Raw genomic sequence first — 17,682 nt, 5'->3', positions numbered from 1 at the left:
ATTTCTAGAATGGCAGAGGAAAGGGTATGGTAGATTCCTTCCCTAATAAACATTCTCCATTTAGCTGGAGAAAATGATTCAAAACAACAAGTCTTTGGAAATTGTCTTAAGGTCATCCAGCAAGTAGAAAAACATTCATTCAAGAAACTCGGTTAAATCTCGGTAGGAAATACATGGCATATGAAACACAATTCACTCTCTCCACTGCCAGTACCATCTTACAAACTATTACAAATGCTCTACTTGATGCAAGAAAAGGAGTGCTCTGCTGTATCCACAGACCCCAGCTGTAGGACAGAAGCTCTACTGCAGGTAAGCAGCCTGAGAAAAATGAGACCTCAATCCTTAACCCCTCCCACTGTAGCTTCCATACCAAGAGGGGTGAACCAAGAAGACCAGGAACTACCAACATCCCAGTGCCCACTTGTAGAGCAGAAACATCATTCTGGGATAAGTTGGTCACTGTCCCCAACTTAAGGACTTTGCAGTAGCACATAGATTTTGCCCAGGGTAGAGTCAGAGGGGACTTTTAAAATTTGAAGCAGTGTGGAAAATTCCATGCCTAAAGGTGTTGTTGAAAATTATGATATTTTATCAATAAATTAAGAGGGTGCTAATAGTTCCACGACACCAGTAGCGGTAAGCAGACTGACAGAATAATCAGAAATGTAATGGAGCGACCCAGAGAAAGTTTAGAAGGAGCCCTCCTTGCATCACAGGAAGTCTATGTACAAACATTAGGCTTCACATGCTCTAGAGAAGTCACAGCAAGATGTAGGGTAGACTTGGAAATATTTCCCAGGCTGCACAGAGACCCATCAGCACAGGGAGGAAGCCCTACCGGCACAAGGGGCTTAAATTCACCCTCTGACCAAACACTGGTTGAACAATAAGCTACTCTTAGACATCCAGGCTTTAAAATAAAATCATATGCATCCCTGGGAGTCTGGAAGTGTGCAAATGCCTAAGATGACATTCTTAGGAGTGATCAGAGGGAGGAAATCCAAGCTACTACTCTCTTGTTGCACATAAAACATGAGGAAAATAACAAGTACATATCCCAAACTGGTAGCACATCCAAACTACACACATTAATGGTAATAGGTTTATATATAATATAATATAATATAATATAATATAATATAATATAATATAATATATTGATATATAATTAATATAATAAGTGGCTTATATTAATTATATATATAATTAATATATATTTATTATTATATAAATATAATATTTTATATTATATAAAATATTATATAAATAGGTAGTCAGGCTAAAAGATAAAAGTGAGACAAAAATCTGAGTGTGGACATCAGAAGTGATACACTGCACAATATTAGCTTGTCAACTCACTAACCAAACAAATAATGACCAAGCAGGTGACAAAAGCAATATCAGGGGCTGGGGTTGTAGCTCAGTGGTGAGAGTGCTTGCCTCGCACGTGTGAGGCACTGGGTTTGATCCTCAGTACCACATTAAAACAAAATAAAGGTATTATGTCCATCTATAACTAAAAAAAATTTTTAAAAAGCAACATCAGCTCCCAGAAGATGGAAGAAATTCATTTCCAGGGATGATATACTATAGTACCCCCAAATGTCCAGTTTTTAATAATAAAAAAAATAGTGAGACATTCAAAGAAACAGAAAAGTATGACATATAAAAAAGCAGCCAATACAAATCATTTTTTTTTGGTACCAGGGATTGAACTGGACCACTGAGCCACCTCCCCAACCCTATTTTGTATTTTATGTAGAGACAGGTTGCTTAGCACCTCACTGTTGTTGAGGCTGGCTTTGAACTTGTGATTCTCCTGTCTTAGTCTCCTGAGCTGCTAGGATTACAGACTTGCCACTATGCTGAGCACAAACCATTTTTGAAGGGGCTCAGATGCTGGACTTAGTAGACAAATACCTCAATGTAATAATTACAAATATTTTCAATGAACTAAAGGAAATCATGCTTAAAGAATTAAAGAAAGACTTAATGATGATGTCTTATCCAATAGAGAATATCAATAAAGACACTCCAAAATAAGATAAATCTGAGATAATTTATTGCTAGTAGGTCTAATATAAAAGAAATACTAAAGGAAGTTCTTAGAAAGCAAATGACATCAGATAGTAAATTTGAATTCACACGAAAAACAAAAGGGTTAATAAAGGTAGATAATCGCAAAAGATAGTAGGGTTGCATGTTTTTCTCCTTTCTTCACTGATTTAAAAAGTAATTGCATACAATGTACAGATAATTTTATTTTGGGCTTCCTATATTGAAGGGAGTAAGAAGCAGTGCTAAAAAAAGTCATTGAAGAAACAGTGGCTGAAAAGCTCATAAATTTGGCAAGATTCATAAACTTAGAGATTTCAAGAAGTTGAGCAAACTCTATAAACAGCATAAATCCACATCAAGACACCTCTAAGTTCAACTTCTGGAAACCAAAGGCGAAACAATCTTGAAAGCAATGAGAGAGAAATGACACATTACTCAGAGGGAAAAACAACTAGAATGACAGCTGATTTCTCATCAGAGACCATGGAGGCCAGAGGAAGTGGCACAACATTTTCCAAGTGATCCAAAAAAAAAAAAAAAATGTCAACCCAGAATGGTATATTCAGCAATAGGACCTTTAGGAATGAAGGGAAAATCAAGACAAAGAAAAACGTTTAAAAACTAAGAGAATTGTCAGTAGACCTACCCTAAAAGAATGCTGAAGAAAGTTCTCTAAGGGAAATCATGAAAGAAGAAACCTTAGAATGTCAGAAAAGAGGAAAGAAATAATAAGGACAATATGGGCAAATACAATAGGCTTTCCTCTCAGGTTTTCTAAATTATATTTTATCATTGAAATTAAAAATATTTATATTTTTTTCAGTACTGGAGTTTGAACCCTGGGGTGCTCTACCACTGAGCTATAGCCCCAGCTTTTTGATCAGACCAAAGACTCTCTTCTCCATGTTCCAGTTCTTACTTGCCCCACAAAAATTTTCTAATGGAAAATAGAAGGAGGAAGGGCCAAAGCTCTGTGCCTGGCAGGAGTGCGCAGGTTCTCTGTGCCCAGGTTAGCTGGTCACTGGTCTGGCTAGTAAAGTTCTCCTTTGAAAGGAGCAGGAAACCAACAAGCCATCTAAATGCCTGGCCAGTCATCCTCAAGGACTGGTCCTATCCAATAGGCCAACGGGTTTTATACTTTCCTAGTGTGAGTAAAATGATATTTGGGATTCTTTGAGGAATGAAATGTATGATACATACTGCTCATTTAGGCAGCTCCTCTCAGGAGTACGGAATTTAACAAAAATGTTTAAAAGAGCATGTCTTTAACAACTATTTACTGAGAGACTATTCTGAATGGAGCCCTGTTCTTGCTCCGAGAATAGAACAGGGAAGAAGGCAGGCGTCTGTTCTTGGGGAGTTTATGTTCTGGTATACAGTGTATTTATAACACGCAGGCAGGTTGTTTTAAACAACATGGCGATGCAGTGTCAATCACTGCTTCAATAAATTTTCAATAAATTTTCATATGTCTGCCGTGTATCTAGCTCTCTGTTGGGCTCCGTGCTGTGTAGAAGTAAACACCCAGATAAAATTTGACTGAAAAATACCCACCAGTTATGGCTGTAAAAGCTGTATATACAAACCATGGACATAGTGGATGTGGACACTGTCATCTCTTCTCCCCAAACAGCACAAAATCAGGGAGCTCCCAGGGTACTGTATTCCAGCACGATTGTGAACAGGGTCCCTCAAGCCAGGGCAGCCCCGATGGGTACTGAGGTGGTGGCAAACCACTGCCATTGATAGGGAGAAACAAATATGAAATCGCAAACACAAAATGATTACAATCCAGTTAAAATAAATATGCGCAGATAAGACTGCAACCAAAGTGTGGACGACACCCAGTTTCAGTGGTAAAACTTGAGAGAATTTTTCTTCTTTCTGCCTTTGGGCGTTTGCTAATACAATGAAAGTTTTCTAGCAGAAGACTATAAAATAATTTCTTTAAAATAAGGTCTGGGGTTGTGGCTCAGTGGTAGAGGGCTTACCTAGCATGTGTGAGACACTGGGTTTGATTCCCAGCACCACATAAAAATAATTAAAGGTCAACAACTAATAAAATATTTTAAAAAATTAAAAAGATACAGACTGGGCATGGGGGCGTCAACCTGTAATCCCAGTGTCTCGGGAGCTGAGGCAGGAGGATCATGAGTTCAAAGCCAGCTTCAACTAAAGCAAGTAACTCAGTAGAACCTGTTTCTAAATGAAATAATAGGACTGGGGATGTGGCTCAGTGGTTGAGTGACCCTGAATTCAGTCCCTCAATAACCCCCCCCCAAAAAAAAAGAGATACATAATCCTGAGATTTTCCTCCTCCTTGCAAGGAAAGCAATAATCGGCAAGAAGGCATTTGAGTAGCTGTTCTTGGTTTCTTCGGGTCCTTAGACACTGGGGGCCGTGGGGCTCATTGTGGGCACATGTCCACATCAGGCTTCCCAGGGGCTTATGAGTTCAGGGCTTCAGGAAATTTTCATTTTAGCAGCTGTTCCTTTGCCAATCCTTGGGAATTCAGAGGACAGCTGCTGCTCCTTTTGTTCTGTGGGCCTGTCTCCCCAAGGGAGTCCGGCCTTTCCTTCCTTCCTTGGCTTCCTCTGTCCTCACCTGACCCCAAGGTGCCTCCAGCCTCCCTGGGAGCTCTGGACCTTGGGCCAAGCTCCTGCCCCGGAGAGGTGGAACTGGAGTGTATCTGGGTCCTCTGATGTGGCTGCACGCTCCCGGCTGCTGCCCAGGCCTCCACGTGGCTGTGCCAAGCAGGCCGGGCAGCTCCTATTGTCCTCAGGGCAGTTACTGGAAGCGCTCAAGGAAGGAAGCAGCCAAGGAGGTGGAACAACATCTCAGCCATTGAGGTAGAGAGGCTGTGACGTGCGCGGGGCTTCGGGAGGTCTCTTCCACCAGCTACTCTCTATCCCTCTGTCCCACCCCTGGGTCTCCCCGCCATTCTCTTAGGCCCTCTGAGTGACCAGTCTGATGTAGCCACATGCCCCGGAGTGGTGTGCCCATCTGGGTTAGCCTCAGACACACCTTCTCAGTCCGGGTATCAGGCTTTCCTTGGCTGCACACTGGGTCTTCTTTGGGGAGGCCACATTTGGGTTGGAGGATTAGAGGGAGGGAGGCCGATCTTTATTTGGGACAGAGGTTAGAGAATCTCTGATGGAAAAGTGGGTTGATTGTCATGGAAAAGAAGCAAAAAATGCACCTTGGTGTGTGGATGAAATATTCAATGAGAGGCTGGGCATCTGCAACTGAAGAACTCCGTGGTATCTGTGCCCAAGTGGTGTGTGTGTGTGTGTGTGTGTGTGTGTGTGTGTGTGTGTGTGTTTTGACAGGAATGGAACCCAGGGCCTTGCGCATGCTAGGCAGGTGCTCTACCACTGATCTATTTCCCCACCCCCCCAACCTCAGCCCACAACTGTTTTCTTGTTGGAAGGTCAAGGTGCAAAAACACAGCATTTGTGAATGTCTGTTGGAGGCAGTTCTTTGTTGCTCTTGTTCTGAATCTGTGAATTGCATCACATCTGTCCCAGAACCTAGATGAGGGTGAAATGGCATTTTCCTATTCTGAGTTGGAGGCAAGGTCTTCAGGAAATGGTACAACTCCTTAGCCTACCTCTATCCCTGAGTAGATCCAACTCTCACTAAGGGGTTTGGATCTGCCTTAGATCTGCCTCTGGATCTCTTGTGGTGTGTTCTTCAAGTGCTAGCAAAATTATCAGCCCATCATCCCACCAAGGTCTGTCTCAGCTGTTGCATGGTCCAGATAGAAGAAGGCCATTTCCGCTGGTCAGATGATATGTCTAACACTGGTTTTGAGAGCTCACCACAGGTTTAAAAAGAAACATTTGGTTTTCAAAACAGCAGGTGTCCAGCAGTTTGCATAGAGGTGGGGGTGGCACCCACTAGTCATTTGGTCTAAAGAGCCCCAGCAAGGAAAGGCTTCTGCTGGGAGGGTCCAGGGACTTCCCTGCTGTTCCCTAGAGCTCCTCTCAGGCCACTTCATGAATGCACTTTAGCCCCACATGAACTAGCTGATTTAAATATATGTTAAGTGTCTTAGCCATCCCCAGTCCCTGAGAGTGCAATGCCTAAGCTAGGTTCAGGGGATAGACCCGGGATAGAAGAGTCACCTCACATCACATGTTACCATTGAGCTATGCCCCCAGCCCATTTCATTTTTATTTTTGGTATCGGGGATTTAAACCAGAGGTGCTTTATCACTGAGCCACATCCCTAGCCTGTTTTTTTTTTTTAAGTTCTTTTTTTTTTTTGAGAGAGAGAGAGAGAGAGAGAGAGAATTTCAATATTTATTTTTTTTTAGTTTTCGGCAGACACAGCATCTTTGTTTGTATGTGGTGCTGAGGATCGAACCCGGGCTGCATGCATGCCAGGTGAGCTTGCTACCGTCTGAGCCACATCCCCAGCCACATCCCCAGCCCTTTTTATTTTTTATTTTGAGGCAGAGTCTCATCAAGTTGCTTAGGGTCTCACTAAGTTGCTGAGGCTGACTTTGAACTTGAGCTCCTCCTGCCTCAGCCTCCTGAGCTGCTAGGATTACAGGTGTGTGCCACCACACTGGGTTAATTATTTATTTCTTTTGAGACGGAGTCTCGCTAAATTGCCAGGTGGACCTGAAATTTGCCATTCTTCTGCCTCAGGCTCCAGAGTATCTTGGATTGCAGGCGTGGAGCAGGGAGAGGGAGAAAGATGGTGCGGGATAACTAGGGCAACTGCCTGTTCACAGGGGTGCTTACTTCCTGCAGCACTAGAGGAAATGGCTGAGGGGACCCTGAACTTCTGCCTTCTGGGGGCAGCCTTTGTGCCACTTGGTGGCCCCACCTTGACCTTGGACATCTCAGAGACCATCTATCCTTCTCTGTATCACTGCATTAAGCATGTAATCCAAGTTCCTCTCTGAGTGTCCATTGGCCTGTCCACTCTACCAAACCCTGTTGGGGATATTGCTCACCAGGGGTATCCCACGTCCATTCATTCTCTCTTCCCACCATGTTCCCCATGGCAGGGAGCACAGAATGTAGAGAGGGCTGTTCCTGAGGGTGGACAGGCAGTGCCCCTGGCTGCTCCTCTCCAGATGGACTAGTTGAGGCAAAGTGCTCACTCTCATGGTCCTGCTCTGGATGCCAAACCCAGATTCCTCTCTGACCTCTTGTCGGGGCAATGACACTCTCCTCCTTGGAGATCTTTCCCTCCACCTGCCGTGGCACTTTGGGATCTACCACTCTCCTCCTTACCATCCCTTCCCACCGGCTGCCCTGCTCCAGCTCTCTTGTGCTCCCTGGGACCTCTCATCTTTGGAGTGTTGGCACAGACATCCTCAGGGTCTCCAATGAGCTCTCGGGTTCCAATTGCATCTGTATCCAACCTTCACATCTAAGCCAGACAGCAGACTTCTCATCTGAGCTCTAGTTTCCCATGGTCCCTTTCCTTTGCCCCCCTGCTTCCCAAGATCTTCCCTGAGATGCACAGTGGTCTCTCAGCTGTAGCAGCTTAATTACAACTTCATCCTCAACAGACCTGCCCCCATTGTCCCATTGCCACACAGTCCAGTAAAGCAAAGACTTCTGCCAGTCATCTCCCACGCCACCAGACAAGGCCTTCCACATACATGGGTCATGCACACACCCCTGACACCCACCCACCACACCTGCACCCTTCATACCCACACAGGGCCCACCCACACTCAAATCCAACGGACAGGCAAATCCTGTCCATTGCAAAATAGACCCTGTATTTAAGCCCGGTTCCTAAAGCCACCTGGCCCAAGGTACAACCTTATCCTTCCTGGACATGTAAAAATAGCCTTCAATTGGATTGACTCTGTATCACTGTGTCCCTCAAGCAATCACCAGGAAGATTCCCCCCACCCTGATATTTTGCTATGAAAAATTTCAAGCACTCATCAAGTTTGAATACTTGGATGCCCACCACCTAGACTCTCCCATTAATACTGGGATAGACTCCCTTTACCATCTCTGTTCATTTATCCACCTGTCTATCCACTCATCCATCCATATTGATTTTTAACATGCATTTTAGGGTCACGGGGTACCATTTCACCTAAACACATCAACAAGTCAATGATAATTGACCAGAGCTCAATATTGTTTCCTATTCTTTCTTTTGAGGTAAAATTTACATTCATTGTGTTATGGTGTGGAGATGAGGTGTCCCCCAAGAAACTGATATATTAATTCAGGAATGTTCAGAGGTGAAATTATTAGCTTTAAATTATTAGCCGTAACCTCACCAATGATTAAAAGAATAATGATTTGAATGGATTCATGGGTGGTAATTCTGTAAGCAGGTAGGCAGATGGGGTGTGGCTGGTGGGTGGGGATGCCCTCAGGGATTATATCTGGTCCCTGGCTCCTCCCTTGTGCTTTTTCTCTCAGCTGCCGGGCAGAGAGACTGGAGTTGACTGTCCTTGGACCAAATCTCTGAAACTGTGAGCCCCAAATAAACTTTTCCTTCTCTTAGCTGTTCTTGACAGGTATTTTGGTCACCGTGACCTGGGTGGCCCACAGCCCTATTAAGATATAGAACATGATCAGAAATGCCCATAATGCCCCTTCCTGGTCAATTCCTGTCTTCTGCCCAACTGGCACTTGGGAGGCAGCTGCCATTCTGATTTTTTTTCCCATCACAGTCTAGTTTTGCCTATTCTAGAACTTGGTGTGTATTGTGTACTAAGTTCACTCAGAATGATGTCTTCTGAGGCTCACCCTTGTAGTTACGAGAGTGTGGTGTCTGTTTTCAACCTCTCCAATGAAGCTGCCAACTGCTGTGGCCCTGGTGCCCTGGCCCCCTAGCCTCTCTCTTTTATTTCTCATGCCCCACCCACATCTTATTGTTTTATTTTTATTTATATTTTTAAGAGAGTGAGAGAGAGGGAGAGAGAGAGAATTTTTTTAATATATATATGTTTTTAGTTTTTTGGCGGACACAACATCTTTGTTTGTATGTGGTGCTGAGGATCGAACCCGGGCCGCACACATGCCAGGCGAGCGCGCCACTGCTTGAGCCACATCCCCAGCCCCACATCTTATTGTTTTACAGACACTCTCCTTTCTGATCTGAGCACCCCAAGCTCCTTCTTATTTCAGGGCTGCTGAGCTTACTGTTCCTTCTGCCCAGATACTTTTCTTGCAGATGGTTGCAGGACTGCTCTTCTTTCAGGGTTCGGCTCAAATGTCACCTCATCAGAAGCCTTTCCTGGCTCTTCCTCTGACACCCCCCCGCCCCTGCCCAGTTAAACTCCGAGAGAGCCTAGTCCATATCTTCTTGCTCACTGTTCTATCACCAGTGCCCACATGGCATAACTACTCCTGAACAAACCATTGGTTGAATGAATGAGTAAATGTATGAATGACACCCTGCTGGGCAATTGCCAGATTCTTCCTGCCAATCTAACTTCAAGCTACACTGGCCTGTTGCTCCTTGAAACCTCAAGAACTTCCAGTAGCTGCCACCCAGCTCTAAGTTCACCGCTGGCTCATGGATAAGGGTCCTGGTTTGTCCACAGGCAGATCCATGTGTGTCCTGCAGTCAATTGCTATTGGAAAGTTCTAACATGCCTGCTCCTCTGCATTGTCAGTTTATCCCTATACAGTAAGATGAACTGAGAGATCCCCAGGCTTTCCGATTCATCATCTGTCAGATTATAGTTCAAATGAATTGGCTAAGACTATTGCAAAAAGAAAAAAAAAAAAAAGCACTGGCTTTGAGACATCAGCTATTTGGGGACAGGTGTTTTCCAAGTTTATTTCTTCAGTCAGAGCTGCATTTTATTCTGAACTCCTGGCTCTGAATTCTACTGTTAGTTTATTTGAAAGTTGCTGCTTTTCCTAGTCATTTCTAGATAGTCTTTTTCAGTAGCCAAGACTATCTAGAAGTTATAATATTTCATCCTGTGAACACATCAGGCTGTCCAGCCCTGGCCTCACAGTGTGATATTTGGGCTGCTTCCAATTATGAGCTACACTCTACTGCCCAGCTAGAAATATCTGCCTTTAGGGAGAGTGAAGGCATTTTGTTTCGTTTAATAATTTCCTCAGAAATAGATTCCCTAAATGATTTTATGGCACCAGATTGTTTTAATGGGCTCTTAGGGTGTCTTGTTAGTAGCACTTCATTATGGAAAGGAGTCCCTGGTTCTTACTCTTTGGATTTTGTTTAAAAACAAAAACCTTTTGCTGAGTTATGCGGGATCAGGCAGAATCCCTTTATACTTGGATGAATTGGATATTTCCCGGAGAGGGCACTGGCCTGGCATCTTAGTGTGCCCTGTTAGGCTAGCCATGGAAGAGGGACGCCCCAGGAGCTTGGCCTTCCTGGAGGCAGTTTTGTGTGGATTTGGGGATCCCTAGGGCCTGGCGGGAGAAAGGTGGTGCCCAGAAATGTCTCTCTGGAGCATAAAGGCTGTGAGACGACTCCTCTATCCTGCCAGGGACCACGGTGAGAACTCTGGGGAGGTGGTCTCAGCGTTACCCTTTCATGACACGGTCCCCTACAAGTGCTTGGGGTTCCTTAGGACCAGGAACAGTGGACTCAGGGAGGTCACCGGCCGGGTGTCCCCCGGTGGAGCTGGAGGGGTGGGGGACTCGTTAGTGTTTATTATAACTTCACTCACTTTAAAAGGAAAACTATGCCCGGAATCCGGGAGGTGGCGAACGGAGCTCGGGTGGCGGGTGGCGAGGATGTGACCCACGCCCGCGGCTGGCTGCACTCGGGTGTCCCCCAAGGCCGGTGCTGAAGGGTGGCAGCGTCCACCTCCACTTCCCACCCCGCTTCCCGCTGGCAGCCCCCCTCCCGTCTCTCCACCCCGCACCCGCACCCCGCAACCTTGCGCTCCCCACCCTTCCACCCCGGCCCCCACCCGCTCTCCGCCGGGTGGAGCCGCTCTTGCCTTTTTTGGGCGTCTCCCTCCTCCGCACCCGCGATCAGCTGCCGGCCGCGGCTGAGCCAGTGCAAGAGGCGACCAGAGGCGACCCGCGGCTCCGCGTGAGCGGCCACCATGACGGGAAGGTAACAGCCCCTCACTCAAGTCCGCGGGCGGGGCCGTGGCGCAGGGAGGGAGAGAGGAGGACTCCTGTCAGTGGGGGACGCTGGCGGGGACTGCGAGGGGACCCCCGGGGGGCGCGGGGTCAGGACCCTCACGCGACCCAGCCTGGGATCTACTCAGGGGCAGGACTCGGTCAACCCTTTGGCAGCAGCGCCCCTCTCCGGATTGGGGGGCCGTGGCAACAGGTGGAACCCCCTGCCCACCCAACCAGCAAACCCTGCTGGACAGGACAGTAACCCCATCACTCAGGAAAAATCAGGGTATGGGGAGGCCAGCGCCCTTGCCCAAGATCACACCAAACTGAAGGGCAAAACATCAAACCTGGCTGTCAGTTTCCACTAACTTCTCAGACCTGGGTGTGTGGTTCTGGGTGAGCCGTTGCTTCTGGAGACTTCCTTCTTCTCCTCTGTAAATCAGGGTGGTTAAAAAAAAAGGCTAATAGTAGTAAATTGCAGGTAGGGATTTGGCCACAACTGTACCCAAGCCCAAGGTGCATAGGGTGTGGGCAGGGGACTCGCCTAGCCTGCCCTGTCCTCTGCTCTCAGGCCCCTTGTGCCATTTTACAGATGAGGTAACAGAGGTTATAGAGGTTGAGTGACTCTAGAGACTGGTCACATGTTCACCAGTGTCCAGCCAGTGTTGACCTCTACAGTCCATTCTGGAACATGGCTGGGTACAAGTGCATGACTCAGAGCTGGGAGGGAGGGCTGGTCCCTGAGGCCCAGGGCCCCTTTCTAGCCAAGCCCTAACAGGAACATGTTCCTGAGGAGGGGCTCCTGGGCTGAGGAGGGGAGACTTAGCCCCCTACAGGGTTTTGCTGGGTAAAGGGACTTGTAGAGTGAAAAACAGTGTCCAGGAGTACAGGGTGGTGGCTCCAAATTCAGCCCAGGTACAGCACAGTCCCCTCCCCATAGGAGCACACTGCCTCTGGTCACCATTGGGCCTGTGTGTGAGAGTCTCTGGGAAGCCCCCAGAATCCCAAAATAGCGTGTATCCTCTAACCCAGTGAGACCAGACCTTCAGATGTGTTTGGATTTCTATTCCCTAATCTGCTTCCTGACCTCTGCCAAGGCTGTGGACAAAGCCACCCCCACCCCCCACCCCGGTCCCCACTTAGAAATACTGAGAAACCTTGGCTCAGGCCCATCTGTAAGATGAGATGACTTGGGAGGGTGGCAGCTGTCATTCCACAGACTGCCTTGTGGTTACTCCTGTGAGCTCGTGGGGCCCTGCCTCCCTTTTGCTACAGGGCTCCCTGCCAGCCGCCTAGTTCTTTGCCCTCAGTTTTTGAGGAAAAGGAAGGAGAAAAACAGGGACACTCTGTAGCAGCTACAGAACCAATGTGGAGGCAGGCGTGGCTAGGGTGCATAAGAGGTCACCTACCTCTCCAACTGGAAAGATCCTAATAAAAGGCCAGATGACCTTTCTCACTCAGGAGGAAGTAAAGCCAGAGTGGGGATCAGAGGCACCTTTATTTCCCAGGCAGGTATCCCCTTAAGCCTGTGTCTCTTGGCCCTCCTTGGAGATGGACACTGTCAGGTCAGCCATCCACAGCCAGCGGGAACCCAGGAAGACAGGGTGTGGTCAGCAGCCCTCCTGCTGCAGGGGTCCAGGAGAAATGCTGGTTATCAAATTACACAGGAATGGTGAACAAACACCTTTCTTGGTCAAAGTAATATGCTCATCTTAGAGAATTAGGAAAATCCCAGAAAAATGGAAGATAACAGATACAAAACGCAAGAAGAAAACATCCATGGTTATTCCTCAGAGCTACCCTTCACGGACGCTTTTGATGACTTTATCCAGTCTTTTTTTTTTTCTTAGTATTTCTCCCGCTCATTTGTTCTGCACAGCTGTGAGCCGTCCAAGAGCATAAGTTGACATCTTTCTTTGAAGCCTGCCCTTCTCACTGCAGTGTTGTGCTAGAACTGGCTTCCTGCCCTTCCACACACAGGGCTTCTGGCCAGGCCAGCTGCTGAGGAATGGACATGAGACCCAGTCTTGGGAGTGGGCGAGAATTCTTCCTGTCCCAGAAGCTGTGAAGGTTTATTTGCACCGTTTCATGCCACGGTGTCCCTCCATGTCCATTTCCCTGGCATGATGCTGGGGCAGTTCCTCATGCTGGATCCTGGGGACCTCACTCACTACCCTGGTGCTGCTTAGAGCCAGGTTGCCTTTTGGAAATGCCTCCTCTGCTCCCACACCTGCCCCAGAATCACAGCAGGCAAGAGCAGAGTGGAGGCAGTGTAGAGCTTCCAAAATGATCTGGAGTGACATTCGAGGAACTGCCCTATGCAGATAGACCCATGGGTACTTTGCCAAGGTAGAGATGAGGCAGTGGATGGTTGAGAGGCCAGCAATCATGGAGTTCCCTCCTGGGTGGCAGAGGGAATACAGCAGGGGAGGCAGAGCTGAGCTAGGGGGAGAAGGGTCAGTGAGGCATGGAATATGGTGTGGCTACTGAGGGAGAGGTTGTACCAGACAAGAAAGAGACTTAGCTCAGCCTGCAACACAGTGACTTTGGAACTTAAAACCCAGATTCTTTTTTTTTTTTTTTAAAGTCATCTAGATATTTATTTCCAGGCTTTTTTTTTTTTTTTTTTTTTTGGTGTAGGTGGACACAACACAATGCCTTTATTTTTATGAGGTGCTGAGAATTGAACCCGGGACCCGCCTGTGCTAGGCGAGCGCTCTACCGCTGAGCCACAATCCCAGCCCCTATTTCTGGTTTTTAATCAGTGCATTATAATTATACATAATAGTGGGATTCATTGTGACATATTCATACATGGAACCCAGGCTCTTTGTCACAGCTGAAGGGAGCTTTGGCATCTTCACTGTTCCAGAGGGTGGAGGTAGGAGGGTCACCTGCCCAGAGGCCCAGCCATCCCAGGCATTCCTCAAAATGAAGCCCGCAAGGTGGCACCCTCTACAGTCTATACTCAGTGGCTTTGCCCCTGCAGAGTGGGTCACCCCTCTCAGGTGAACATCACTTAAGGCCTCCATGTGCCCGATTGCATGCTTAGCTCCGTGCTCGGCACCGTGCGGAGTGTGATCTGTCCCCTTACATCTTCCAATGTTTCCTGCACCCTAATGGGCAAGGGGTATGCCCAATGACTCCCTTGGAGAAGGAGTTGGCCAAGGTGTAGCTAGGGGGCAGCCAGAGCCCTCTGGACAGCCCATGGGGTTGTGATGCAGCCAGGGCTTAAGTAAAATGTGAAGTGTGTGACAAGTGATATCTTTATAACATTCAGAGGGATCTGGCTGCCCCCAAGCTAAATCAGAACATTTAAATCTTCCTCAAAAGAAACCATGTACCCCCTGGTTATCAACCTACCCTCCCCTATCCCCTGGCACCTGCTAATATGCTAACTTGCTGTATGCTGATCTACAGATTTGCCTGTTCTAGACATTTCATAGAAATAGAACCATACATTATGGAGCATTTTTTAACCTCATTTTTTTCCATTTAGCATGTTTCCAAGGTCCGTCCATGTTGTAGCATGAGTCAAACTTCATTCCTTTTTTAACTGAATGATATTCCTTTATATGGGTGTATCATATTTTTTAATCCATTCACCGATGGTGGACATTAGAATTGTTTCTATTTGGGGCTGTTATGAGTAATGCTGCCAAGAGTCCTTTCTTTCCCCTTGTGGTATTGTGGATTGAACCCAGGGTGCTCTGCCACTCAGGTATATTCTTCTATGTTATTTATTTATTTATTTGAGAGAGAGAGAGAGAGAGAGAGAGAGAGAGAGAGAGAGAGAGAGAGAAATTTTTTAATATTTATTTTTTAGTTCTCGGCGGACACGAACCCGGGCCGCACGCATGCCAGGCGAGCACACTACCGCTTGAGCCACATCCCCAGCCCCCTCTTCTATGTTATCTTGAGACAGGATCTTACTAAGTTGTTGAGGCTGGTATCAAACTTGCAGTCCTCCTGCCTCAGCCTCCTGAGTCTCCGGGATTACAGGCTTGAATCATAGTACCCAGCTGCTGTAACATTCTTATAAAAGTTTTTGTATGAACATGTCTTTTCTTTCTCCTTTCTTTCTTTTTTAGAAACTTGCTTGTTTCTTGTGCATATACCCAGGATTGGAATTTCTGGGTTATATGGTAACTCTATGTTAAAGCTTTTGAGAAATCGTCAAGCTATTTTCTGAGTTAACGGTATAGTTTTGTATTTATATTTACACAGTTTTACACCAGACATGTATGAGGGTTCCAGTTTCTCAACATCTTCCTTAACACTTATTGTCTGGTTTGGTGGAAATGGAGTGTTTCACATTGTGGTTTTAATTTTCATTCCCTAATGATTAAAAGATGTTGAACATATTTTCATGTATTTATGGGGCACTAATATATCTTTTTTGGAGAAATGTCTATGAGAATCCTTTGCTCTCTGGCCTATCTTTTCTTTTCTTTTCTTTTTCGATACTGGGAATTGAACCCAGGGGCACTTTATCACTGGGATATATAGCTAGCCCTTTTTATTTTTATTTTTTATTTAGAGATAGGGTCTCACTCAGTTGTGTAGGTTGGTTGCAAACTTGCGATCCTCCTGCCTCAGCCTCTGGAGCAGATGGGAGTACAGATGTGTATCGCCATGTCTGGACCTTTGTCCATTTTTAAATTGTGTTGTCTTTTTGAATTATAAGAGTTCTTCATATATTTATATCAACCTAAAAAAATTATCAGAGAGAGAGATTCTCCAAAGAACAATGGCATTTATTTGGGAATAACAGAGCATTGCAGTGGGAATATGCATGCCATAGTGAACTATGTGCACATTAAAGAATGTTGAGGCAAGGGGCAGTTTTTATTTGTTTGTTTGTTTGTTTTGGTACTGGAGATTGAACCCAGGGGCACTTAACCACTGAGCCACATCCCAAGCCCCTTTTTAAAAATATTTATTTAGAGACAGGGTCTCACTGAGTGGCTTAGGGCCTCACTAAATTGCTGAGGCTGGCTTTGAACTTGCGATCCTCCTGCCTCAGCCTCCTGAGCCACTGGGATTATAGGTGGGCAGCACTGCACCCAGCAAGGGGGAGTTATTAAAGACAAAAGTGAAGAGGATTACATCATGTATTTTGAAACTATATATATATATATATATATATATATATATATTTCTTTCTTTCTTTTTTTTTTTTGCCAGAGAATCCATCTGTTCCTATGCTTTTCTTTGTGGGAAGTTTTTTTTTTTTTTTTTTTTTTTTTGATAAATAACTCAGTCTCTTAGCTTGTTACAAATATATTTGGATTTCTGTTTCTTCTTGAGTCAGTTTTGATGGTTTCTGTCCTAGAAATTTGGCTACTTCAGCAAATTTGTATAATGTTGATATATTGTTAGTAGTATTCTGTTCTGCTCTCTCCTTATTAGGCTTTGAGCTATTATTTTTCAAAGCCACCATGCAGTTAGGGGGTGTGATAAGGGACTAGGGTGAGTTAAAATATCCCAGAACTTAGTCTTCTTACTAAGATTCATCTGCTTTTCTTTCTTTCTTTTCTCTTTTGGTACCAGGAATTGGACCCAAGGGCATTAACCACTGAGTCACATCCCCAGTGCTTTTTATTTTGAGACAGGGTTTCTCTAAGTTGCTTCTGGCCTCACTGAGTTGCTGAGGCTGGCTTTGAACTCACGACGCTCCTGTCTCAGCCTCCCAAGCTGCTGAGATTATAGGTGTGTGCCGCCCTGCCACGATCATCTCTTTTTCTTGACTAGATGCCTCAGGGTTTTTATAAGCCTTTGGTTAATTTGCAAGGCTCTGAAAAAGTAGATTCTGACCATATTTGCGAGTTTTTTTTCAATGTTTTTATAGAAGGATAAACTTCTGGAGGCCCTTAGTCTGCCATTTTTTGCTATGTCACTCTTACTGCAGTTTTGCAACTGTGTCCTCTGGGACCAGAGTCTTGGCTGGGTAGCCCAGTATGGCATCTACCCCCATATCTGCAGTGGACCAGCTACAGAGGGTGCAAGGCTATGCAAAGATCAGAGATTTGGGGTCAGTCAGATTCTAAAGCCTCTCCCAATTGCTAACCTTTTGTGTCTTCTTTTATAGTACTTCTTGAATTGCTTAATACTTGGTAACCTTGTACTTGAACTTCATTTACATATTAGATTGTACAAAACACGTATAGTTATAGCTTCTGTGTTAGTCAGCTTTCTGTTACTCTAATAAACACTCAAGATAATCAACTTATAAAGAGAAAAGGTTTATTTTAGCCCATGGTTTCAGAGTTCCTAGTCCATGACTCACTGGACCCTTTAGCTTTGGGCCCGTGATGGTACATCATGGCAAGAGTACTTATAGAGCAAAATCATGGTCAAAATGCAAAATAAGAAATAGGAAGGGTTGAAGTCTCACTGTCCTCTTTAAAGGCACACCTCTTAAAGGGTTCACCATCTCTTAATAGCACCATGGACTAGGAACAAAGCCTTTAACATGTCTTTCAAGGGACATTTCAGACTCAAACTATGGCAGCTTCCCTCCTGGGTCTGTGTGTGGCCCTAGGGGCCCTCAAATAAGTGTTCCTTC

The 17,682-nt window shown here is 45.7% G+C and overlaps 1 protein-coding gene across 3 annotated transcripts in view; it reads left to right on the top strand.

Annotated features, from left to right (window-relative positions):
* Nucleotides 1–4,718: 4,718 nt before the first annotated feature.
* Lims2 (LIM zinc finger domain containing 2) overlaps nt 4,719–17,682 on the top strand; it is a 36,989-nt gene continuing 24,025 nt past the window's right edge. The window contains exons 1-2 of one of the 3 annotated variants that reach the window (XM_077802362.1): nt 4,877–4,910; nt 6,380–6,449. In XM_077802362.1, coding sequence (XP_077658488.1) covers nt 6,439–6,449 — 11 coding nt within the window. In that variant the 5' untranslated portion in view covers nt 4,877–4,910; nt 6,380–6,438. Of the gene's footprint in view, nt 4,911–6,379; nt 6,450–10,826; nt 11,104–17,682 lie in introns of those variants that run through there. The other 2 variants (XM_026388468.2, XM_026388456.2) reach the window with 2 other exon arrangements.

This window comes from Urocitellus parryii, chromosome 1 (genome assembly GCF_045843805.1).
Source record: "Urocitellus parryii isolate mUroPar1 chromosome 1, mUroPar1.hap1, whole genome shotgun sequence".
NCBI lineage: Eukaryota > Metazoa > Chordata > Mammalia > Rodentia > Sciuridae > Urocitellus > Urocitellus parryii.
Note: the sequence above shows the minus strand (reverse complement) of the source record. Positions and strands in the feature narration are given on the sequence as shown.